This window comes from Choloepus didactylus, chromosome 4, assembly GCF_015220235.1.
Source record: "Choloepus didactylus isolate mChoDid1 chromosome 4, mChoDid1.pri, whole genome shotgun sequence".
Taxonomy (NCBI): Eukaryota; Metazoa; Chordata; class Mammalia; order Pilosa; family Megalonychidae; genus Choloepus; species Choloepus didactylus.
In genome coordinates, this window is record NC_051310.1 from 113,247,885 (window position 1) to 113,273,371 (window position 25,487).

Here is a 25,487-nt window from a genome sequence, read left to right on the forward strand (position 1 = left end):
TTTTTGTCATACAATGGAATATGAAGTACTGATACATGATGCAACATGAATGAACCTTGAAAACATCATGCTTAATAAAAGAAACCAGACACAAAAAGGCCAAATATTGTATGATCCCATTTATATGAAATGTCCAGAATAGGTAAATCCACAGAGATAGAAGTAACTTAGTAGTTGCCAGGGGCTGGAAGTGGTGATGGTTGTACAACTGTGTGAATATAGTAAAAACCACAGAATTGTACATTTAAAATTGTATGGTATATGAAATATCTCAATTTAAAAGAAAATTAATTGTGGGGTGGGAGTGGGAGGTAGGAGTAGCCAGGAAATATTCTAGAAGCTGCTGTAATTACACCAGGATAATGCTAGCATAGGCAGAGCAAGATAAATTGATAGTATAGAGTAGACAGTGTAGAAATACACACAAATATATATAAGAATTTAATATATGGTAAAATCGGTTGGGAACAGTAGAATATTAGTAAATGCTATTGTAACAGTTGTTCTGGCCACTTGGGAAAAGATGTGAGAGCATCCCAAAATCAAGGAACAATTTTCCTCTTTGAGCTAGACCTTTTAACTAGTACTCAGATCACTTTTACCATCTCTTTTTTTCTCTACCTACTTCAAGCCCAGATTCACATTCAGTTATTTCTCTAGCCCTCCACCGAAGGTGAGATTTATTTGAATGTCCAAAGAATTCTGGACCTCCAAGCTGGTGAAGCTTAGTTGCTCATGCAGTTTGCTTCCAACTCAAACTTCCTGGGCAGTGTGGTGGGACTGTTTCAAAGAGGGAAGATGCTCTGATGTCTGTCCCCCTTCCCATGGCAAAAATGTGTGATCTTTGTGTATTCAGTCATAATTCATACCTCTTGAATCTCTGACAGGCAAATTTTGCCCCTGTGTCTGTTAAAAATAAGCTGTAAGTTAGCATGATTTCTAGAGAAAGGGAAACTTTTAACAGGAATATCTAAAATGTCGTAGGTTCTCCTTTTTAGTCACATGTAAATTATCTTCTGGAAAAGGCACACAAACCCTGTATAATATCCATAATATGATAAAGGTCACAATCTATTAGCTCCATCTGTTTCCATAAGAAAGAGGAAAAAATCATTACACAGTGATATCAGAAGATCTTTGGATTTCCTGAGGATTTCCCATAATAGGAAGTTTAGGATATTTAAACCAAAATAAATACCAGTTGGGTAAAAAAAATTAAAATATAAAAACTGAAACCATAAAAGTATAAAAGACTAGTGTAAAGAAAATATGGCTAAAAAAATTTTTGTTTATCTTGGCAGAAAATGACATTATTTATTCTTACTCTTTATTGAGTATGAAAAGCAAGGTACAGAAACCACATGTATGATATTTGGTGGCTTTCAGCATTGTAACTTGGTAAAAATTAGAAGTTGGCATCCTAAAACTTTAAGTTTCACTGGTCTGAGCAATCTAGCTGTAAAATTTTGTGGACCCTAAGGTTCCCCTTCTAGCTTTTAAAATTCTTGTGTCCTTTGGATGGGAGAAATGACCTCGAGATTCCCTCTTGGCCTCTAATTTTGTGGTTTTGTAGTATTTATTTGATTGTTGGCAACATCAGACATAAATTTCTTTATGTTTATTTCTTTATGAATTTTTGCAGATGCATTTGATAAAGAGTACAAGATGGCATACGATCGTCTCACACCCAGTCAAGTCAAGAGTACACACAACTGTGATAGACCACCAAGTACAGGAGTGATGGAATGTCGAAAAACCTTTGGAGAACCTTATCTTTAAACTATGTGTGCGTGTGTGTACTTTCGATATGTATTATATAATCAGTGTATAAAATAACACTTTTAGACTAAACTTTTTCCTTCAATTTTTGAAAATGCATTTGTAAATGGTTCAGAAGGTCCAGATAGCTTTGTATATGTACAGAATGTTTTAAGAAGAGAATAGTAACAAGTGGGGAGAGAGCCACTTTGATTCCTTTTTCTTCCCTTTAACTCCCCTGTAATAAGTATTTTTTGATGAGGAAACTCCTAAACAAAAATTAGTTGCCACAAAATAAAACAATTCTATTATGGTTTCCCCTGGAAGAGACAGATTGAAAAATCACATATGGAACCTAAACAGAAATGTGAGATCAAGTATCTCTTGTTTTCATAGACTATTCAAATGTTTTGACCATGAAGTTGTATTATAAATATTTTAAATGGTTTATAGTAAGTTGATATTTTTTTAATTTTTAAACTTAATATAGCAAATTTAAAATGAATTTAAACTTATGAAGCAAGCAATTAAGTGCTTATTTTCCATGTCTGCTGCTATTTGAAGTAATTAGTCCAGCTGCAGAGCTCTCTGTATATCTATCTGTCTGTCTGTCTATCTATCTGTCTGTCTGTCTGTCTACCTATCTTATTATTTGGGAGAATGATCCAAAAATATCAGTGCTAATGTCAGTGTTGTCCTAGGATCGCATGTTAATATCCATAAGCCTGAATGCAGTGAGTAATGTAAAGGGTAGCGTACACCACCCAGACTGACTCATTGATCCTTGTGAAAGGAAAGCCAGAGAGGTCCAAGTCTGCTTCTGCAAAGTCAGATTCAACCTACTGTGATTCAAAAATGTTCTCTGTTGCTATTAATATAGTACACATTGAAAATGGCTCACAAAGCCAAATGTCAATTTAAATTTTAATATCAGACAATTGGCCCTCATTCAAATTTTACCTTTATTTTAATATCTAAAATATTAGGTAGAAATGCAAGTTATACTACAGAATATTTATCCAGAATATGACCTATTGGGATAGTCTATTAATACTATTTATAAAGATTCGAGACATTTTTTTCAAAAATGGAAGAATACTATCATCTAAAAAGTCTAAAAGTACAGCCAGATAGAATTTCCCATATTGAAGAGTTTGGCTTTTTTACCTTCAGAATCTGAAGTTCGTGGAATCTAAAATCCAGAAATATCCAGATATCAGACAATAAATTGAATGTTTCAGTACCATGGGTATTAAAAAGACTCTAAAAATATATTTTTAGTCCTATCACTTCTAATGTCACTTTCTTTGGTTAATTTATGATAAAAAATATCCTTTGGCTGTTAGAATTATTTATGGATTTTCACTATGTGAGTATGCACATTTGCACACATTGTCATTAATGAAGAAATTCTCTAGCCAACTTCTAAGAATTAAAAATGGATGATCCCAAGTTAGATGTACAAAACCAGTAGAGTTCGTAACTGGGTTTGGAGATGTCTTGGAGTCCTGAGACTTAGAATCAGTTCAGATGCAAACAAGACACCTTGTGAATTCACACCTTAGTGAGTAGCACCAACCTGAAACATTTCACAGCTTTCTACTCTGGGTAATAATAAGGAAAGTTTAAAAATACAAAACTGTCACCACAGTAAGTTTGGGGCTGAACTTGCTTACCTGAAAAATCTGGTGCTATGCACATATATCTGCTTCTGCTTTGTAAATACTACCCTGTACTAACCCTTCTTTACTATTCAGAACTGAACTTCACATTCTACTTGAGTCTTACGTTCTCTAAATCATTTGAAAGTTGTCAAATGAGAGGAACATTTGATAGATTACGCTTTTGGTATGGGCGTTAAACACCCCTTCAAACAGGATTCTGAATACTGCCCCACTCACCTCCATAAGAACAGTTTTCACTGTTGTTTTTCTTCTTTTTAATGGAATATGGAATTATACTTTATAAATTTCAAATGTTTGACAAAAAAAGGCAGTAAAGCCCATTCTTTATGGTTCAAACTCATTTGGAAAGTGAATGTAATTTTTATCTCCCTCCTGCCCCAAGTTTTGTTTTTGCTTTTGGGTATGGTTTTGTTTCCCCTGCTTTTAATACCCAGGGAAGATTATTTGCAAAAATTCAGTCTTTAAAAATAAAACTTAAAATGAATAGAGGAGGCGGGGCAAGATGGCAGACTGGTGAGCTGTATGTTTTAGTTACTCCTCCAGGAAAGTAGGTAAAAAGCCAGGAACTGCGTGGACTGGACACCACAGAGCAATCTGTCTTTGGGCATACTTCATACAACACTCATGAAAACGTGGAACTGCTGAGATCAGCGAAATCTGTAAGTTTTTGCGGCCAGGGGACCCGCGCCCCTCCCTGCCAGGCTCAGTCCCGGGGGAGGAGGGGCTGTCAGCTCCAGGAAGGAGAAGGGAGAATTGCAGTGGCTGCTCTCATCGGAAACTCATTCTACTGATTCAAACTCCAACCATAGATAGACTGAGGCCAGACACCAGAGACTCTGAGAGCAGCCAGCCCAGCAGAGAGGAGACGGGCATAGAAGGAAAACAACACGAGAAGCTCCAAAGTAAAAGCAGAGGATTTTTGGAGTTCTGGTGAACACAGAAGGGGGAAGGGCGGAGATCAGGCCTTGAGGCGCATATGCAAATCCCTAAGCAAGGCTGATCTCTCTGCCCAGGGCACCTTTCCTTAATGGCCCTGGTTGCTTTGTCTATTAGCATTTCAATAACCCATTAGATCTCTGAGGAGGGCCGTTTTTTTTTTTTTTTTTTTTTTTTTTTTAAATCCTTTTTGCTTTTTCTAAAACAATTACTCTAAGAAGCTCAATAAGAAAGCTTCAAAGAATTGAAATTTGGGCACGTCAAGTCAAGAGCAGAAATAAGAGAGCTCTGAGACAAAAGGCAATAATCCAGTGGCTGAGAAAATTCACTAAACAACACAACTTCCCAAGAAAAGGGGGGCGTCCGCTCACAGCCACCATCCTGGTGGACAGGAAACACTCCTGCCCATCGCCAGCCCCATAGCCCAGAGCTGCCCCAGACAACCCAGTGTGACGGAAGTGCTTCAAATAACAGGCACACACCACAAAACTGGGCGTGGACATTAGCCTTCCCTGCAACCTCAGCTGAATGTCCCAGAGCTGGGAAGGGGGAGCAGTGTGAATTAACAGAGCCCCATTCAGCCATCATTTGAGCAGACTGGGAGCCTCGCAACACAGCCCAGCAGCCCAGAACTGCCCTGGGGGGACGGCACTCACCTGTGACATAGCACAGTCATCCCTCAACAGAGGACCCGGGGTGCACAGCCTGGAAGAGGGGCCCACTTGCAAGTCTCAGGAGCCATACGCCAATACCAAAGACTTGTGGGTCAGTGGCAGAGACAAACTGTGGCAGGACTGAACTGAAGGATTAGACTATTGCAGTAGCTTTAAAACTCTAGGATCATCAGGGAGATTTGATTGTTAGGGCCACCCCCCCTCCCCGACTGCCCAGAAACACGCCCCACATACAGGGCAGGCAACACCAACTACACACGCAAGCTTGGGACACCAATTGGGCCCCACAAGACTCACTCCCCCACTCACCAAAAAGGCTAAGCGGGGGAGATCTGGCTTGTGGAGAACAGGTGGCTCGTGGACGCCACCTGCTGGTTAGTTAGAGAAAGTGTACTCCACGAAGCTGTAGATCTGATAAATTAGAGATAAGGACTTCAACTGGTCTACAAACCCTAAAAGAACCCTATCAAGTTCAGCAAATGCCACGAGGCCAAAAACAACAGAAAATTATAAAGCATATGAAAAAACCAGACGATATGGATAACCCAAGCCCAAGCACCCAAATCAAAAGACCAGAAGAGACACACCTAGAGCAGCTACTCAAAGAACTAAAGATGAACAATGAGACCCTAGTACGGGATATGAAGGAAATCAAGAAGACCCTAGAAGAGCATAAAGAAGACATTGCAAGACTAAATAAAAAAATGGATGATCTTATGGAAATTAAAGAAACTGTTGACCAAATTAAAAAGATTCTGGACACTCATAGTACAAGACTAGAGGAAGTTGAACAACGAATCAGTGACCTGGAAGATGACAGAATGGAAAATGAAAGCATAAAAGAAAGAATGGGGAAAAAAATTGAAAAACTCGAAATGGACCTCAGGGATATGATAGATAATATGAAACGTCCGAATATAAGACTCATTGGTGTCCCAGAAGGGGAAGAAAAGGATAAAGGTCTAGGAAGAGTATTCAAAGAAATTGTTGGGGAAAACTTCCCAAATCTTCTAAACAACATAAATACACAAATCATAAATGCTCAGCGAACTCCAAATAGAATAAATCCAAAAAAACCCACTCCGAGACATATACTGATCACACTGTCAAACATAGAAGAGAAGGAGCAAGTTCTGAAAGCAGCAAGAGAAAAGCAATTCACCACATACAAAGGAAACAGCATAAGACTAAGTAGTGACTACTCAGCAGCCACCATGGAGGCGAGAAGGCAATGGCACGATATATTTAAAATTCTGAGAGAGAGGAATTTCCAGCCAAGAATACTTTATCCAGCAAAGCTCTCCTTCAAATTTGAGGGAGAGCTTAAATTTTTCACAGACAAAGAAATGCTGAGAGAATTTGCTAACAAGAGACCTGCCCTACTGGAGATACTAAAGGGAGCCCTACAGACAGAGAAACAAAGACAGGACAGAGAGACTTGGAGAAAGGTTCAGTACTAAAGAGATTCGGTATGGGTACAATAAAGGATATTAATAGAGAGAGGGAAAAATATGGCAAACATAATCCAAAGGATAAGATGGCCGATTCAAGAAATGCCTTCACGGTTTTAACGTTGAATGTAAATGGATTAAACTCCCCAATTAAAAGATATAGATTCGCAGAATGGATCAAAAAAAATGAACCATCAATATGTTGCATACAAGAGACTCATCTTAGACACAGGGACACAAAGAAATTGAAAGTGAAAGGATGGAAAAAAATATTTCATGCAAGCTACAGCCAAAAGAAAGCAGGTGTAGCAATATTAATCTCAGATAAAATAGACTTCAAATGCAGGGATGTTTTGAGAGACAAAGAAGGCCACTACATACTAATAAAAGGGGCAATTCAGCAAGAAGAAATAACAATCGTAAATGTCTATGCACCCAATCAAGGTGCCACAAAATACATGAGAGAAACATTGGCAAAACTAAAGGAAGCAATTGATGTTTCCACAATAATTGTGGGAGACTTCAACACATCACTCTCTCCTATAGATAGATCAACCAGACAGAAGACCAATAAGGAAATTGAAAACCTAAACAATCTGATAAATGAATTAGATTTAACAGACATCTACAGGACATTACATCCCAAATCACCAGGATACACATACTTTTCTAGTGCTCACGGAACTTTCTCCAGAATAGATCATATGCTGGGACATAAAACAAGCCTCAATAAATTTAAAAAGATTGAAATTATTCAAAGCACATTCTCTGACCACAATGGAATACAATTAGAAGTCAATAACCATCAGAGATTTAGAAAATTCACAAATACCTGGAGGTTAAACAACACACTCCTAAACAATCAGTGGGTTAAAGAAGAAATAGCAAGAGAAATTGCTAAATATATAGAGACGAATGAAAATGAGAACACAACATACCAAAACCTATGGGATGCAGCAAAAGCAGTGCTAAGGGGGAAATTTATAGCACTAAACGCATATATTAAAAAGGAAGAAAGAGCCAAAATCAAAGAACTAATGGATCAACTGAAGAAGCTAGAAAATGAACAGCAAACCAATCCTAAACCAAGTAGAAGAAAAGAAATAACAAGGATTAAAGCAGAAATAAATGACATAGAGAACAAAAAAACAATAGAAAGGATAAATATCACCAAAAGTTGGTTCTTTGAGAAGATCAACAAGATTGACAAGCCCCTAGCTAGACTGACAAAATCAAAAAGAGAGAAGACCCATATAAACAAAATAATGAATGAAAAAGGTGACATAACTGCAGATCCTGAAGAAATTAAAAAAATTATAAGAGGATATTATGAACAACTGTATGGCAACAAACTGGATAATGTAGAAGAAATGGACAATTTCCTGGAAACATATGAACAACCTAGACTGACCAGAGAAGAAATAGAAGACCTCAACCAACCCATCACAAGCAAAGAGATCCAATCAGTCATCAAAAATCTTCCCACAAATAAATGCCCAGGGCCAGATGGCTTCACAGGGGAATTCTACCAAACTTTCCAGAAAGAACTGACACCAATCTTACTCAAACTCTTTCAAAACATTGAAAAAAATGGAACACTACCTAACTCATTTTATGAAGCTAACATCAATCTAATACCAAAACCAGGCAAAGATGCTACAAAAAAGGAAAACTACCGGCCAATCTCCCTAATGAATATAGATGCAAAAATCCTCAACAAAATACTTGCAAATCGAATCCAAAGACACATTAAAAAAAATCATACACCATGACCAAGTGGGGTTCATTCCAGGCATGCAAGGATGGTTCAACATCAGAAAAACAATCAATGTATTACAACACATTAAAAACTCGAAAGGGAAAAATCAATTGATCATCTCAATAGATGCTGAAAAAGCATTTGACAAAATCCAACATCCCTTTTTGATAAAAACACTTCAAAAGGTAGGAATTGAAGGAAACTTCCTCAACATGATAAAGAGCATATATGAAAAACCCACAGCCAGCATAGTACTCAATGGTGAGAGACTGAAAGCCTTCCCTCTAAGATCAGGAACAAGACAAGGATGCCCGCTGTCACCACTGTTATTCAACATTGTGCTGGAAGTGCTAGCCAGGGCAATCCGGCAAGACAAAGAAATAAAAGGCATCCAAATTGGAAAAGAAGAAGTAAAACTGTCATTGTTTGCAGATGATATGATCTTATATCTAGAAAACCCTGAGAAATCAACGATACACCTACTAGAGCTAATAAACAAATTTAGCAAAGTAGCGGGATACAAGATTAATGCACATAAGTCAGTAATGTTTCTATATGCTAGAAATGAACAAACTGAAGAGACACTCAAGAAAAAGATACCATTTTCAATAGCAACTAAAAAAATCAAGTACCTAGGAATCAACTTAACCAAAGATGTAAAAGACCTATACAAAGAAAACTACATAACTCTACTAAAAGAAATAGAAGGGGACCTTAAAAGATGGAAAAATATTCCATGTTCATGGATAGGAAGGCTAAATGTCATTAAGATGTCAATTCTACCCAAACTCATCTACAGATTCAATGCAATCCCAATCAAAATTCCAACAACCTACTTTGCAGGCTTGGAAAAGCTAGTTATCAAATTTATTTGGAAAGGGAAGATGCCTCGAATTGCTAAAGACACTCTAAAAAAGAAAAACGAAGTGGGAGGACTTACACTCCCTGACTTTGAAGCTTATTATAAAGCCACAGTTGCCAAGACAGCATGGTACTGGCACAAAGATAGACATATAGATCAATGGAATCGAATTGAGAATTCAGAGATAGACCCTCAGATCTATGGCCGACTGATCTTTGATAAGGCCCCCAAAGTCACCGAACTGAGCCATAATGGTCTTTTCAACAAATGGGGCTGGGAGAGTTGGATATCCATATCCAAAAGAATGAAAGAGGACCCCTACCTCACCCCCTACACAAAAATTAACTCAAAATGGACCAAAGATCTCAATATAAAAGAAAGTACCATAAAACTCCTAGAAGATAATGTAGGAAAACATCTTCAAGACCTTGTATTAGGAGGCCACTTCCTAGACTTTACACCCAAAGCACAAGCAACAAAAGAGAAAATAGATAAATGGGAACTCCTCAAGCTTAGAAGTTTCTGCACCTCAAAGGAATTTCTCAAAAAGGTAAAGAGGCAGCCAACTCAATGGGAAAAAATTTTTGGAAACCATGTATCTGACAAAAGACTGATATCTTGCATATACAAAGAAATCCTACAACTCAACGACAATAGTACAGACAGCCCAATTATAAAATGGGCAAAAGATATGAAAAGACAGTTCTCTGAAGAGGAAATACAAATGACCAAGAAACACATGAAAAAATGTTCAGCTTCACTAGCTATTAGAGAGATGCAAATTAAGACCACAATGAGATACCATCTAACACCGGTTAGAATGGCTGCCATTAAACAAACAGGAAACTACAAATGCTGGAGGGGATGTGGAGAAATTGGAACTCTTATTCATTGTTGGTGGGACTGTATAATGGTTCAGCCACTCTGGAAGTCAGTCTGGCAGTTCCTTAGAAAACTAGATATAGAGCTACCATTCGATCCAGCGATTGCACTCCTCGGTATATACCCGGAAGATCGGAAAGCAGTGACACGAACAGATATCTGCACGCCAATGTTCATAGCAGCATTATTCACAATTGCCAAGAGATGGAAACAACCCAAATGTCCTTCAACAGATGAGTGGATAAATAAAATGTGGTATATACACACGATGGAATACTACGCGGCAGTAAGAAGGAACGATCTAGTGAAACATATGACAACATGGATGAACCTTGAAGACATAATGCTGAGCGAAATAAGCCAGGCACAAAAAGAGAAATATTATATGCTACCACTAATGTGAACTTTGAAAAATGTAAAACAAATGGTTTATAATGTAGAATGTAGGGGAACTAGCAGTAGAGAGCAATTAAGGAAGGGGGAACAATAATCCAAGAAGAACAGATAAGCTATTTAACGTTCTGGGGATGCCCAGAAATGACTATGGTCTGTTAATTTCTGATGGTTGTAGTAAGAACAAGTTCACTGAAATGTTGCTATATTATGTAACTTTCTTGGGGTAAAGTAGGAACATGTTGGAAGTTAAGCAGTTATCTTAGGTTAGTTGTCTTTTTCTTACTCCCTTGCTATGGTCTCTTTGAAATGCTCTTTTATTGTATGTTTGTTTTCTTTTTAACTTTTTTTTCATACAGGTGATTTGAAAAAAGAAGGGAAAGTTAAAAAAAAAAAAAAAAGAAAAAGAAAAAAGACAAACAAGGGAAAAAAAAAAAAAAAAAAAAAAAAGATGTAGTGCCCCCTTGAGGAGCCTGTGGAGAATGCAGGGGTATTCGCCTACCCCACCTCCATGGTTGCTAACATGACCACAGACATAGGGGACTGGTGGTTTGATGGGTTGAGCCCTCTACCATAAGTTTTACCCTTGGGAAGACGGTTGCTGCAAAGGAGAGGCTAGGCCTCCCTGTATTTGTGCCTAAGAGTCTCCTCCTGAATGCCTCTTTGTTGCTCAGATGTGGCCCTCTCTCTCTGGCTAAGCCAACTTGAAAGGTGAAATCACTGCCCTCCCCCCTACGTGGGATCAGACACCCAGGGAAGTGAATCTCCCTGGCAACGTGGAATATGACTCCCAGGGAGGAATGTAGACCTGGCACCGTGGGACGGAGAACATCTTCTTGACTAAAAGGGGGATGTGAAAGGAAATGAAATAAGCTTCAGTGGCAGAGAGATTCCAAAAGGAGCCGAGAGGTCACTCTTTTGGGCACTCTTATGCACACTTTAGACAACCCTTTTTAGGTTCTAAAGAATTGGGGTAGCTGGTGGTGGATACCTGAAACTATCAAACTACAACCCAGAACCCATGAATCTCGAAGACAGTTGTATAAAAATGTAGCTTATGAGGGGTGACAATGGGATTGGGAAAGCCATAAGGACCAAACACCACTTTGTCTAGTTTATGGATGGATGCGTAGAAAAGTAGGGGAAGGAAACAAACAGACAAAGGTACCCAGTGTTCTTTTTTACTTCAATTGCTCTTTTTCACTCTAATTATTATTCTTGTTATTTTTGTGTGTGTGCTAATGAAGGTGTCAGGGATTGATTTAGGTGATGAATGTACAACTATGTAATGGTACTGTAAACAATCGAAAGTACAATTTGTTTTGTATGACTGCGTGGTATGTGAATATATCTCAATAAAATGATTAAAAAAAAAAAAAAAAAAAAAAAAAAAAAAAATAAATAAAATAAAATGAATAGAAAATGGTAAACCCTGCTGAAACAAAAATTGAAATATGGATCATTCTTTAAAATAATTCTATACAAACTTTTCTTCAGTTTTCTCTCTGTTGACCATAACTTTTGGAGAATCATGGCCAGTCATTTTGGAGAGAAATACCCTTTTACTACATTATCTTTTATTTTCTTACTTTTAGTTTTTGTTGAAATTGTTGAAAATAAATCATGCTGGTATAATTTGCTTACTACTTCTTTCCATTATGTTTTGAGTGATACAGTTTATATTTTATATCATGTTGTAAATATTCAACTTTTTCCTCCTATTGCCATATAGGGAATTATGCAGCGGTTCATCTTCTGTTTTTTGTTTTTTCTGATTTTATGGGCATGGGGGAAGTTGTTTTGCTTTAAAATTTAAAACTTTAAATACCACAATCTTATTTTATTATAAGAGTGTCTAATATGTCTTCCCATTTTTAATATAGAAGAATGGCCCATAAAAACATCAGTTCAACATCGTAGGTTATAAATACTCATTTTTACTTTATGCTGATAATGATTATGATACTTTATTGCATGAGCAGATGTTAACCTACTGTTTATAAAAATTATTTTATATTTCTAAATACCCTGTAAGTATATGGCAAGAAAATACCCATTGGTTTGGTAATGTGCAAGAGCCCGGCTTTATTTTTATTTCTCCCCATAGAACTTGAAAGCTGATATTAGGCCCTTTACCTCTGACCAGGAAGGGGAGGAGCAAACTGTCTCTCTGAGAGGGCCCTTGGCCTTTGTGCTTGAGTTAACATGCTCTACCCCTTTCTGTTTACACCCAAGGATAAGCTTTATTTCAGAAATGAAATTCTCTTTTGCCTAAACAGCTGCAAACCAGTTTACTTTAACATCCTCAGGACACGGTGTCTTCTTACCATCCCTTTCTACTATCCTCCTCTTCTGGCCTCAAAGTAAGCACATTTGCTGGCTTAATTATTTTTGTTTACAAAATTAGCAGTGCACAGATTCATATAGGGATTTTAATCTCTAATTTTAAAAGTCTGTGTGCACATGCTGTACTCTGAGATGGTAATAGATTCTTCTGATAAAGTTACTGCTGCCTTCCACAGCTGCTGTTAATTTGGACGGCTCCTTCTTTTGTATTTAAAGATTTTCTGTTCAGATGTAGCACTGTGATGAAACCATTAGAGCAACTGTTGGAATTTTCTGTAAATGAAATTCTCCAGGCTTTGCCTGCTCATCCCAGAGATAGGCCTGAAGACCAGAAGCATGCCTTTCCTTGTGTGGGCAGCACAGGACAGGTGTCCTCCCAGGCTCAGGTGACCACCAGGGATGGGTTCTCCTGCTCATGAGCTCTCTCTTTGCACCTTTCATGGCTACCAGTCCCAGAACATTGCAAGCTACACCTTCAGGGGACCTCCAACCAAAGAAGGGTCAGAACCAAGGCTGTCACTGGCACATAAGGCCACCAGTTCTGCCCCTGTAGCTAATAGGCTGTGCCCTAAATATTAAATTCCAATTCCTGCTCCCTTTGGTACTCAATCTTTAAATAAAAGATACTTCTGATATAAACAGTGTCATAAAAGACCAAGGCTATAATTTGACAAAAAATTTTCAGATCTATTAATGAGAGTACAGTATAATGTTTAATATGTATTATAACTGTGTTTAAACATATGTTTGAGAGCTTTCCAAATTTTGGAATACATCCCATTTTTCTGGTACTGTAATCTAAACCCATTACATTAGGAAGAGTTACACATTTTTTTAGAATTCGGAGGCAAATCTATTACCTGGGTTATCAAGGAAATTCAACCCCAGGGGGATGAAGGAGAAGTCATCCATACAGCCATTGTCTTCTAATTCAGATACCCACTGGGACAGTTCCAACTTTATAGGCTGACTGAATGACCTAGAAGTTGTCCCATTTTGTCCCATTTTGCATATCAGATGAAAGGACCATCTCAATATTATCTTGACATTTTAAGATGCTACTTTACTTCTAAAACAGCACGATTTTAATAAATTTAATAGATTTGCAAATGTATGACAAAAATTTTAATTTCCAAGTATAACAAATTGATCTTTTAGAAGTTACATAAGTTACCAATCTTGAAACCTTTTCTTTCTCTCCCCAGTGAATTCCTAGTCATCCATCAAGACCCAGTTTTCACTGTATATACTTGTCCCTTTCTGTCATAGTGTGAAGTGATCAGAACTTCCTTTCTAGGCAAAGAGAAATGCCAGAAGCTCAGCAAACTGGGAAAAGGATGTTAGATCACTAAGAGTTGGTTTTAATTTTTAGATGAATATTCAGCACTTTGTCATCAAAGAACATTTCACTGTCCATGCCTCAGTCAGTTTGGGGAAGACCGTATCCAGCTGTGAGGAGGTGGGACATCCCAAGGCCAACTGGAATTGGCTGCTGCAACCAGGCTGGAGGCCTGTGTTTTGGTATTTGACTCTCCCTTCTACAAGTGGTGTTCTCTCTTGCTGTTAGGTCAATGGCATACAGAGACCTGGCAGTAAAGCAGCTTCAGGAATGAGGATAATTGATTTCAGAATATGAAATTCAAACATGCTTCTACATTCTTCATCAGTCTTCTCTCAAGCATTCTGACCAAGTGATCTAAAGATAGGGATGAGCCCATCCATGTATGTAAAGTAAAATATTATTGGGACTATTTATTGAAATTTAATAAAAACTATTTCCAAAGAATAGGAATCCTGGGGCAGTAAGGATTTAATTTTACTTAATTTAATAACTTAATTTAATTAGTTAAATTAACTGGCTGATCTCCAAAGATGGATTATAACTTGAAAGCCTCAATCTGTTCCCACTGGAAACTGAAGTTCTCTGAATACCTTAGCCTTTCAACACTAAAATGTTTGATTTTTTTTCACATCTATTCTACTATCTTCCAGTCTTCAATGACTCATTTCTCAGTTTGTACTGAAGACATATTTACTATCATAATCTGCAATCACCTGAGCTCTTTTGGACTCTTTTTAAAAATTACTTGCTTTCTCACTTGCTAGTAGCAAGAACTGTCACAGCTGGGCAAGAACATGCTGGAGGGGCAGAGCCAGGACAGCTCTGTTAGATTGTCTAATCCCTCAAGGTGACCACTTGAAGGAGACAGCAGTAACTTGGATTTTCCAATAAAGTCATATTTTTTAATTGCCCTTAGTGGGGTTGCTTCCTATTTTAATTTCATGTTTCAGAAATGCAACAAGAGCTAATGTCCTATTAAACTAGAAAATATTGGTACACATGTTATAGGACAACAGTTTGGAATGATAGTTGATTCTTCATACTCTTCCTTTTTCCCATACCCTTAGCTCCTTAAACTGAATCTGTAGTGACTGCAACCCTGATATAAAACCTCACATTTTAAACAGAAAGAGACAGCAAATTTCAATGTGTGCTTTGGGCAGGGGCCAGAAAGTTGATATATAGACCACATCTGCATCTTTTGCACATGTGGCCCTTCGGGAATGCTCAAGGAACAGTGAGGGTGGGAGCTTGTCTTATTGCTGCTGCATCTGTCGCAATCTTCACCCCAGTTATCTCTCATTTAGAAAATCCTTTGGCTCCAGGGGTCCCTCTACTGAACCACACGTGATGGATGTCTGCATGAGTTGGGAGCAGGAACTCCACCCTTCCAGGGTAGGGTTCTTAATCCACAGTGAGCAGCCAGGTGTTTCCAAAGATAAAGAGCAGTCTGGATCACATTCACATCAGAGGCTCTGGGCCACTCAGTCCACTCTCCCGGATCATGTTCATTCTTTCATTAATGTAACAAGAGGTACAATAACTTCTGGCATGTTCTTCTAGTGTGTGTCCACTGTGAGCAACAGTGACTCTGACTCAGACAGATACAGGACAGGATATGATTCGAGCTTCTAACATCACACTGATTATCAGGAATACAAAGTAAAGGAGGAACATTGTGAAGCCCAGGATCTTGTTCATTCTCCATTTGCATGATGCAATCGAAGAGATCACAAACAGGAGCATGAGAAAGAGCAAAACAATTGCACAAAACAAGCCATTGCTGCTGACTGGAACAGGCTGTAATCCATTGATAAGGGAGAAAAGCAACCAAGGAAAGGGCAGGCTGCAAGATTAAAGAAATAATATGAATATTCTTAACGTTTATAACAATCCTGTATATTTAAATATTTTACAGTTTACAAGGCATTTGTTTTTCCACAAAAAAATTATGAAGTAGAGGAGAAATTATTAGGTCTACTTCATAGATGAAGAATTAAATCACTTGCCCAAGAACTCACAGCTAATAACTGGGAAAGCCTAGATTAAAAAGGATGTTTTCTGGGTCTGAGATCTTTTTTCTGCATTCTTTATGACTTCTGACTAACCCAGATATCTGATTCTTTAACATCTAAGATTTTAGTATAAGGGCCTTGCTCACAATAGCATTTTTTTTTCAATTGTTTCATGATCAGGACTCTCCTATGCCTTTTTCACTCCCTCCCATTTGCCCTGTCTACCTTCCCTTCCCCATACACACACAAAAACAAATTCAAACTAAAGGAACCAAAGCCTCCACCCAAATTCAGGATATGATTGGAGAAATGAAAATAGCCCAGATGCTCTGCCCAGAAAAGGTAGGGAAGAGGGGTATGAGGATGGGCAGAGAAGGCAAGGGCATTTACTTATTTATGCAGAATGCTTTTTTAGAGCCTCTGAGCTGGCAGGATCCCCAACACAGAGAAGCAAGAATATCAGGAAATGAGATTGAGTCATTGCCCCTTCCAACCCCACCTCCACTACCTCAGAGGTCAATGAACAGAGCACTTGACTGGGTTTGGTAATGGAATTTAATGTACCTCATTTTCCAATTTGTCTGTAACTTCTAGTCAGTTACATTTCAGGCAGCATTTTAGTTCTGTCATCCCATCTGGTTGTGATGAATGAAAAATACTTTCTTGCTTTGTAGAAACTAATAAAACAAATGCCCTTGTTCTAGTTTGCTAATGCTGCTGAAATGCAAAACACCAGAAATGGACTGGCTTTTATAAAAGGGGGTTTATTTGGTTACACAGTTACAGTCTCAAGGCCATAAAGTGTCCAAGGTAACGCATCAACAATCAAGTACCTTCACTGGAGGATGGCCAATGGTGTCCAGAAAACCTCCGTTAGCTGGGAAGGCACGTGGCTGGCGTCTGTTCGAAAGTTCTGGTTTCAAAATGGCTTTCTCCCAGGACATTCCTCTCTAGGCTGCAGTTCCTCAAAAATGTCACTCTTAGTTGCTCTTGGGGTGTTTGTCCTCTCTTAGCTTCTCCGGAGCAAGAGTCTGCTTTCAATGGCCGTCTTCAAACTGTCTCTCATCTGCAGCTCCTGTGCTTTCTTCAAAGTGTCCCTCTTGGCTGTAGCTCCTCTTCAAAACATCGCTCACAGCTGCACTGAGTTCCTTCTGTTTGTCAGCTCATTTATATGTCTCCACTGATCAAGGCCCACCCTGAATGGGTGGGGCCATGCCTCCATGGAAATTATCTCATCAGTGTTATCACCTACAGTTGGGTGGGCACATTTCCATGCAAACAACCTAATCCAAATGTTCCAACTTAATCCCCACTAATATGTCTGCCCCACAAGACTGCATCAAAGAATACAGCTTTTTCTGGGGGACATAATACATTCAAACCAGCACATTCCACCCCCTGGACCCCAGAAAAACATATTCTTTCCAAATAAAAATACATTCATCCCATCACACCATCACAAAAACTTAAATCATTTCAGTAACAGTAGTTAAGTACAAGATCCCATCAAAATCAATTATAGGTGTGGTCAGTCCTAAGGCATAATTTTCCTTTAACTGTGGATCTGTGAACTTAGAAAAAGTTATGTGCTTCCAATATACAAAGGAGGGACATTCCGAGGATAAACATTCCTGTTGCCATAAGGAGAAACTGAAAGGAAAACAGGGTTCACAGGACCAAAACAGTTCCTAAAACCCACAGGACAAACTTCATTAGATTTCAAAGTCTGAGAGTCATTCGCAGAATGACGCTGCATCCTTGGGGCTTGAGAGAGCAGGAGTCTAACCCTTCCTAAGGGCCTTTTTGGCAGCCCTTTCCTCTCCAAATGCTGGGGTGAGTGCTTCAACATATCCACATATTGGAGAGACCACCTTCTCAGCCCCACCCTCCTCAAACATCAGGACAGCACCTGGATTCCCTTCCATCTCCAGGGCACATGCTCATCCCCTTCAGAACAGTGCGGTGGCAGCCAGTCTCTCCCCAATTCCCTAGGAATGTGCTCCACCCTCTTTGGGGCTTGGGGTGCCAGAACATTTCCTGAGCATCGAGGTGGAATGCCCACCCTCGACCTCCAGGGCAAACTCACCCTTTCCATGCATGTGGGCCACTCCACTCTCCTAGCCCAAGGCATCTTGACTCCAAACCTCAACCTCCATGGCTCTGTCTTTGAAGAAAATTTTCCTTCAATTTGTTCCTTGTCTGTCTCCTCCAGTCCAGACCGGCAACAGCTCTGTCTATAAAGGTCTTGCAAAAATTCTATTGGCTTCGCAGGAAGCACACACGGATCAAAGCCATCAGACAATAGGACTTTCTACACATCCTTTCTGCTTAACTCCTTTTCCAATCTTGGCTTGTACTGAAATGGTGGCTGGGTTCCATGTTTGGTTACATCCTCAAGTTGAGCTGTAGCTTCTGGGATTCCACCCCCTGGAATCCTGTAATTTTCCAAGCCATCAGCTTCTGGTTTCTTTGAACCCGAGTTCAGTTCTAAGTTTAATCTCTCTCCACTCGCATTTTACTATAAGCTGCAACGATAAGCCAGGGTACATCCTCCACACATAGTCTGGAGATCTCCTCAGGTAAGTATTCCAGGTTGTAACTTTCAAATTCTTTCTTCCCTCTGGCACCAAGACTCAATTTTGCCAAATTCTCTGCCACTTTAAAACAAGGATCACCTTTCTTCCAGTTTGCAACAACATATTCATTTCTGTTCAAGTCTTCGTCAGAAGTATCTTTAGAGTCCATATTTCCACAAACAGTTTCTTCAAAGCAGTTTAGGCCTCTTCTATCAAGCTCCTCACAATTCTTCCAGAATCTTCCCCTTATCCATCTAAGAAGCTGTTCCAACATGTTTGGTATTTGCAAACTCAGCAGCAAAAGCACCCCACTTCCAGTACGAAAATCTGTTCTAGTTTGCTAATGCTGCTGGAATGCAAAACACCAGAAATGGACTGGCTTTTATAAAAGGGGGTTTATTTGGTTACACAGTTACAGTCTTAAGGCCATAAAGTGTCCAAGGTAACGCATCAACAATCAAGTACCTTCACTGGAGGATGGCCAATGGTGTCCAGAAAACCTCTGTTAGCTGGGAAGGCATGTGGCCGGCATCTGTTCCAAAGTTCTGGTTTCAAAATGGCTTTCTCCCAGGACATTCCTCTCTAGGCTGCAGTTCCTCAAAAATGTCACTCTTAGTTGCTCTTGGGTTGTTTGTCCTCTCTCAGCTTCTCCAGAGCAAGAGTCTGCTTTCAATGGCCGTCTTCAAACTGTCTCTTATCTGCAGCTCCTGTGCTTTCTTCAAAGTGTCCCTCTTGGCTGTAGCTCCTCTTCAAAACATCGCTCACAGCTGCACTGAGTTCCTTCTGTTTGTCAGCTCATTTATATGTCTCCACTGATCAAGGCCCACCCTGAATGGGTGGGGCCATGCCTCCATGGAAATTATCTCATCAGTGTTATCACCTACAGTTGGGTGGGGCACATTTCCATGCAAACAACCTAATCCAAATGTTCCAACTTAATCCCCATTAATATGTCTGCCCCACAAGATTGCATCAAAGAATATGGCTTTTTCTAGGGGACATAATACAAACCAGCACAGCCCTTTTATCCCCTACATAATGAATGAAACAGAAAACCCATGAACAGGGCCAATGCACTGTTTTCCAGTCATACTTAATGTGCCTTGGAAAGTAACATCACCACTTACCCCACAGTGATATCAAATATATTACTGCCCACAGAGCTTGACACAGCCATGTCTCCAAGGCCTTTCCGAGCCACAATCACACTGGTGATGAGGTCAGGAATTGATGTGCCTGCTGCTAGGATTGTCAAACCCATAATCTCTTCGGAGATCCCTATTGTTTCACCAACCTGGTAAACAACAACAGTAATTAAAAACAAACAAAAAACGTGCCAGGAGCTCAGAAATCTGAGGCTCATCAAATACTACTTTGTGCAGACATAGCACCTCCCAAAGATCTCAGTGTACTCCCACAGCCTGAGTGAGTGAGGGTGACAGGTGGAACTGGCTGCTGGGAAGATAGTTCACAGAGAGAAAGAATGGAACCCCTGTTCCAGGCTGCAGGAAACCACGCTTCTTTGCTTTTATTTGGACTAAAAGTCCATATGCGATACCATATCTGCCCTTCCTCTCACTGTCATTTCAACTACAACACTTCCACTTTACCAAAAGATGTGCCCCTCCAAAGATCTGTTCATGTCAACATTTTCATTTCTATAAAACATGGACACCTTCTACATACCAGCAATTAAGAGGCTGGAGACAGAAATATGAACAATACAACACAGTCCCTAACTTTTCTCGCCTAGTTAGGGAGAAAAGCTTGAAAACAATTTTAGCTCTGGATTTAGTGCAACACCCCAAGTAGATGAGGAAAGCCACGGGTGCTCAAAGGAAGACTGATCAGGTCTGCCTGGGGGAAATGCCCGAGAGGAGGCAATGCTGACTGAGCTGGCTATTGAAGAATGTGGAGGATTTCACCAGTTGGAGAGGGGTGGGGGGGTCCATGATGGAGAAAGCAGGGGATACAGCTAGATATGGTCAGCTGGGACCAGGTTGTGAAGGGTCTTCCATGCTACCGTGTGAATATAAGACAGAAAATCACACTTGGAAATCACCATTCTTTGGAGTAAAGTCTACTTTTAAGCTTTTACAAACGATGTTGAGACTGTACACATTCACTTGATCCCTTCCATTCCTTGAATAGTAGAAATTCATCCTGAAGGGGAAAAAATGTTCTTGGGACCTGCTATCAAGCAGAACTTATTTCCTGCCGTTCACTCACCTGGTGAGCCCACCACACCATGAGGTATGAGAACATGGCTATCCACATGATGGATCCCAGGAAGGTGATAACAAAAAACTTCCTAGACCCCTGTTTGAAGGTTTGGAAAGGAAAAGAAAGAAGTTGAAAAGGCTTAAAAAGGTCTTTGCCCTTCTAAGGGAGCCCTAGAATCAGTGATCAGATGTAATGGAGAGCATCTGGGGACATCTGAGTTGAGGCTCTGTCACCAGTGAGAATCCTGTGATGTATGGGAAAGGACGGGGTGATGGCCTTAGGGCTGTCCAGTGAGTAGGGTGGTTCAGGACAAGCCAAATTGAAAAGAGTTATTTGCTTGCCCTAGAACTAGAACAATCTAGGTATTTTGGTTTGGCTTCTGCAACCTCCCCTTGTACCACCCCTTTCCAGACCCAGAAACAAAATATGGACTGCCTTTCAGTGAAGTAGATCAGGCAGAGCTGGCCTTACAAATAGGAATGTTGGATAGAAATAACAGTTATCACCCTTGATTTTCAAAATATCCCTGTGAAGTATGGAGGTGGCACTAGTCCCATATTAAAATCAAGAAACTGACATAGGAGTTAAGGAGGGACTAAATTCACTCTCATAGGGTAGAAATAAGGCATAACAAGGCCTAGGGCTGCTCAAACTCAGGGGTGTGTCCTCCCAGGCATGTGGTCTTGTCCAGGACTGCAATTCCATCCCAGATTCCTCTTGGCAGTGCAGACGTGACCAGTTGGTTTTTCCTGCCCTTTCCTTCCTCTTCAGTGTGAGCCCTGGGTGCCTACAGACCCCACCAGCCTTCCTGGGGCCAAACAGGCTCAGGTACAGCTGGGCACACTCACCAGCCTCCGGACATCAGGCACTGTCAGCCATAGTGGAAGTATGATGGGCAAAAGGAAGAAGTAAATGGCCTGCTTCTGCCTGGTCTCAGGCCACTCCAGGGACAGAGGCTCCTCATTTTCCTCCTCCTCTTCCTCCTCTTCCTCTTCTTCCTCCTCTTCCTCCTCTTCCTCTTCTTCCTCTTCTTCCTCCTTACCTTCATGATCCCCTCCATCACCTCCATCCTCACCACTTTCACCTTTCTCATCACTTTTGGCTTCACCTTGATTTTCAGCATTGAATTCCTGGCTTTCAGTTTCACCTTCATCACCTTTCATTTCACCATCTTCTCCTTCCGCTTGGGTTTCACCGTCACATTCATTGTCTTCTGCTTGGACTTCACCTTTCCCATTACTTTCACTGTCTCCTTCTTTTGCTTGGATTTCACCTTCACCATCACTGTCTCCTTCTGCTTGGACTTCACATTTACATTCACTGTCTCCTGCTAGGATTTCACCTTCACCTTTACTTTCATTGTCTCCTTCTTTTGCTGGGATTTCTGCTTCACTTTCACATTCATCTTCTTTTCCTTCTGCTTCAATTTCACCTTCACATTCTGGTTGAGTTTCACCTCCACCTTGCTCTGTAGTTTCACCTTCACCAGGAGCTTCAACCTCTTCACCTGTCATTTCACCTTTGCTCTCAGCTCCAGCCACATTTTCCTGCAAACCAAAGCCAATGGATTAATGTGTGAAACCTGCTGTTTGTTTTCCCTCCCAAGTTCTCCCCTATTTGTTTTGTTGTTGTTGTTGTTCTGAGCATGTAGCTAAAAGCCTGAGTATGAGGAGAAAACTAGTGCAGTCATTCAGCAAAACTCCCTCCACAACCTTCAGATCCAGTGGTTGTCCAAGCTTTATTTGATCATTCCCAGGGATGGAGAACTCAAAACCTAAAGTAGCTTCTGTCATCTCTCACAGCTCTAATTGGCTTGAAATCCATATTTGTATCAAATTTCTACCCCCTGAGTATAAGTTTACTCTTTGAAAGAGCACACAGAACAAGCCAAATGACTTTTTCATGGAACGGCTCTCTTCCCTGGGCTAAACATTCCCAGGTCCTCCTATCATTCACCCATTCCATGGCCTAAAGCCTCCTCACCATCTTGGTGAACCCATTCTAATTAGCTTATGTCCCATGAGTAGTTGTCCAGAACTGAACATCCACCCACAGTGGAACAAGACTTTCACCTCCCTTGTCTTAGGTACTATGCTTCCATTAATGTTGCCTAGTATAGCATATCTTTTGATGGTGACATCAAATTGCTGAGTCTACTAAAACCCCTAAATTGTTTTCTTATGTTACTGCTTATTTATGATGATGATATCTATCTATGGAAGGTTTTTATGTGCCAGGCACCATTCTAAGTAGTATAGTAATAATAACAATAACTAGCATCTACTATGTTCTGTGAGTCAAGTAAATCATGATATACATAGAATTAACCCATCTTACAGATGGAGAAACTAGGGTACAAAGAAGTTAATAACTTGTCCATGGTCCACTCAGGTTGTTAGTGATGAAGTTGGGATTTGAATAGCCTCTTTTAGACTGTCTTTTTTTTTTTTCAATTGTGGAAACATATATACAGCATCAATCTTCCTATTCCAGCCCCTCCCAAGCATTCCATTTAGTGGGATTAATCACATTCACAATGTTGCAAAGCCATCACCTTCCCACCATCCATTACCAGAAATTTCTCTTCACCCCAAACAGAAACCCTACACTCATTTCTTACTAACTTCCCACTGCCCCTTCCCCCACTTCTCGTAACCCCTACTCTACTTTTCATCTCTATGATCACATTCTCTGATACTTTCTTTGTGTTTACCGTGGGGCTTACATTTAACATCTTAAGTCTATAACATCTTGTTTTCTTTGATACCAACTTAACTTCAATAGGACACAAAAACTATGTCCCTATACTCCTCCATTCCCCCACCTTTATGTAGTTCTTGTAAAAAATTACATATTCTACATTGAGTCCAAAACCACTGATTTGTCATTATACTTTATGTATTTTAGATCCTGTAGGAAGTAAATAGTGGAGGTACAAATCAAAAATACAGTAGTATTGGTATTTATATTTACCATTTGATCTTTACTAGAAATTTTTATTTCTTCAAGTGGTTTCAGTCAATTGTTTAGTGTCCCTTCCTTTCAGCCTGCGCAATTCCCTTTAGCATTTCTTATAGGACTGATTTACTGGTGATGAAGTCCCTCAACTTTTCATTATCCGGGAACATTTTCATCTCCCCCTCATTTTTAACCTCCAAGTATTTGTGAATTTTCTAAGTCTCTGATGGTTATGGACTTCTATTTGTATTTCATTGTGGTCAGAGAAGTGCTTTAAATAATTTTTTTTTTTTTAATTTACTGAGGCCTGTTTTATGTCCCAGCCTATGGTCTATTCTGGAGAAAGTTCCATGATCACTAGAGAAGAATGTGTATCCTGGTGATTTGGGATGTAATGTTCTATATATGTCTGTTAAATTTCTCTATATCTCTCTTTCCTTTCTTTGTTTCTCTGTCAGTAGGGCTCCCTTTAGTATCTGAAGTAGGGCAGGTCTTTTATTAGCAAACTCTCTTAGCATTTGTTTGTCTGTGAAAAATTTAAGCTCTCCCTCAAATTTGAAGGAGAGTTTTGCTGGATAAAGTATTCTTGGTTGGAAATTTTTCTCTCTCGGAAGTTTAAATATGTCATGCCACTGCCTTCTCACCTCCATGGTGGCCGCTAAGTAGTCACTACTTAGTCTTATGTTGTTTCCTTTGTATGTGGTGAATTGCTTTTCTCTTGCTGCTTTCAGAACTTGCTCCTTCTCTTCAGTATTTGAGAGTCCGATCAGAACATGTCTTGGAGTGGTTTATTTGGATTTATTCTATTTGGAGTTTGCTGGGCATTTATGCTTTGGGCATTTATATTGTGTAGAAGGTTTGGGAAGTTTTCCCCAACAATTTCTTTGAATACTCTTTCTAGACCTTTATCCTTCTCTTCCCCTTCTGGGACACCAATGAGTCTTATATTTGGATGTTTTATTTTATCTATCATATCCCTGAGATCCATTTCAATTTTTCCCACCATTCTTTCTTTTGTTCTTTCATTTTCCATTCTGTGGTTCTCGAGGTCATTGAGTTGTTGTTCAGCTTCCTCTAGTCTTGTACTATGAGTATCCAGAATCTTTTTCATTTGGTTAACAGTTTCATTTCCATAAGATTATCTATTTTTTTATTTACTCTTGCAATTTCTTCTTTATGCTCTTCTAGGGTCTTCTTCATGTCCTTTACATCCTGTGCCATGCTCTTCTTCATGTCTTTATATCCTGTGCTATGCTTTCATTGTTTGTCTTTAGTTCTTTGATTAATTGCTCCAAGTACTGTGTCTCCTCTGATCTTTTGATTTGGGTGTTGGGTTTGGATTATCCATATCATCTGGTTTTTTCATATGCTTTAAAATTTTTTGTTGTTTTTGGGATCTTGGCATTTGCTTTACTTGATAGGGTTCTTTTAGGAAGTGAAGGATTATTCAGACACCAATCTCTAATTTGTCGGATCTACAGCTTAGTGGCATACACTTTCTCTAACCAACCAGCAGACGGTGTCCTCAAGTCACCTATTCCCCTCAAGTCAGTTCTCCCCAACTTTGTCTTTGTGGTGTGTAGGGGTCTGATTCTTGTGGGGTCCAACTGGTGCACAAAGTTTGGGT

At 39.6% G+C, this 25,487-nt stretch overlaps 2 protein-coding genes across 18 annotated transcripts in view; one reads left to right on the forward strand and one right to left on the reverse strand.

The window, feature by feature from the left end:
• DENND4A (DENN domain containing 4A) overlaps window positions 1-1,851 on the forward strand; it is a 200,677-nt gene extending 198,826 nt beyond the window's left edge. For all 16 annotated transcript variants that reach the window (XM_037833644.1, XM_037833639.1, XM_037833642.1 and 13 more), the window contains one exon: window positions 1,643-1,851. In XM_037833644.1, the coding sequence (XP_037689572.1) occupies window positions 1,643-1,779 (137 nt within the window). In that variant the 3' untranslated portion in view covers window positions 1,780-1,851. The remainder of the gene's footprint in view (window positions 1-1,642) is intronic.
• An 11,634-nt stretch (window positions 1,852-13,485) lies between these two features.
• The window catches only part of SLC24A1 (solute carrier family 24 member 1), a 58,891-nt gene continuing 46,889 nt past the window's right edge, over window positions 13,486-25,487 (reverse strand). For both annotated transcript variants that reach the window (XM_037833656.1, XM_037833655.1), the window contains 4 exons: window positions 21,751-22,449; window positions 20,909-20,998; window positions 19,807-19,973; window positions 13,486-15,934 (listed from right to left, as the gene is read on the reverse strand). In XM_037833656.1, the coding sequence (XP_037689584.1) occupies window positions 15,685-15,934; window positions 19,807-19,973; window positions 20,909-20,998; window positions 21,751-22,449 (1,206 nt within the window). In that variant the 3' untranslated portion in view covers window positions 13,486-15,684. The remainder of the gene's footprint in view (window positions 15,935-19,806; window positions 19,974-20,908; window positions 20,999-21,750; window positions 22,450-25,487) is intronic.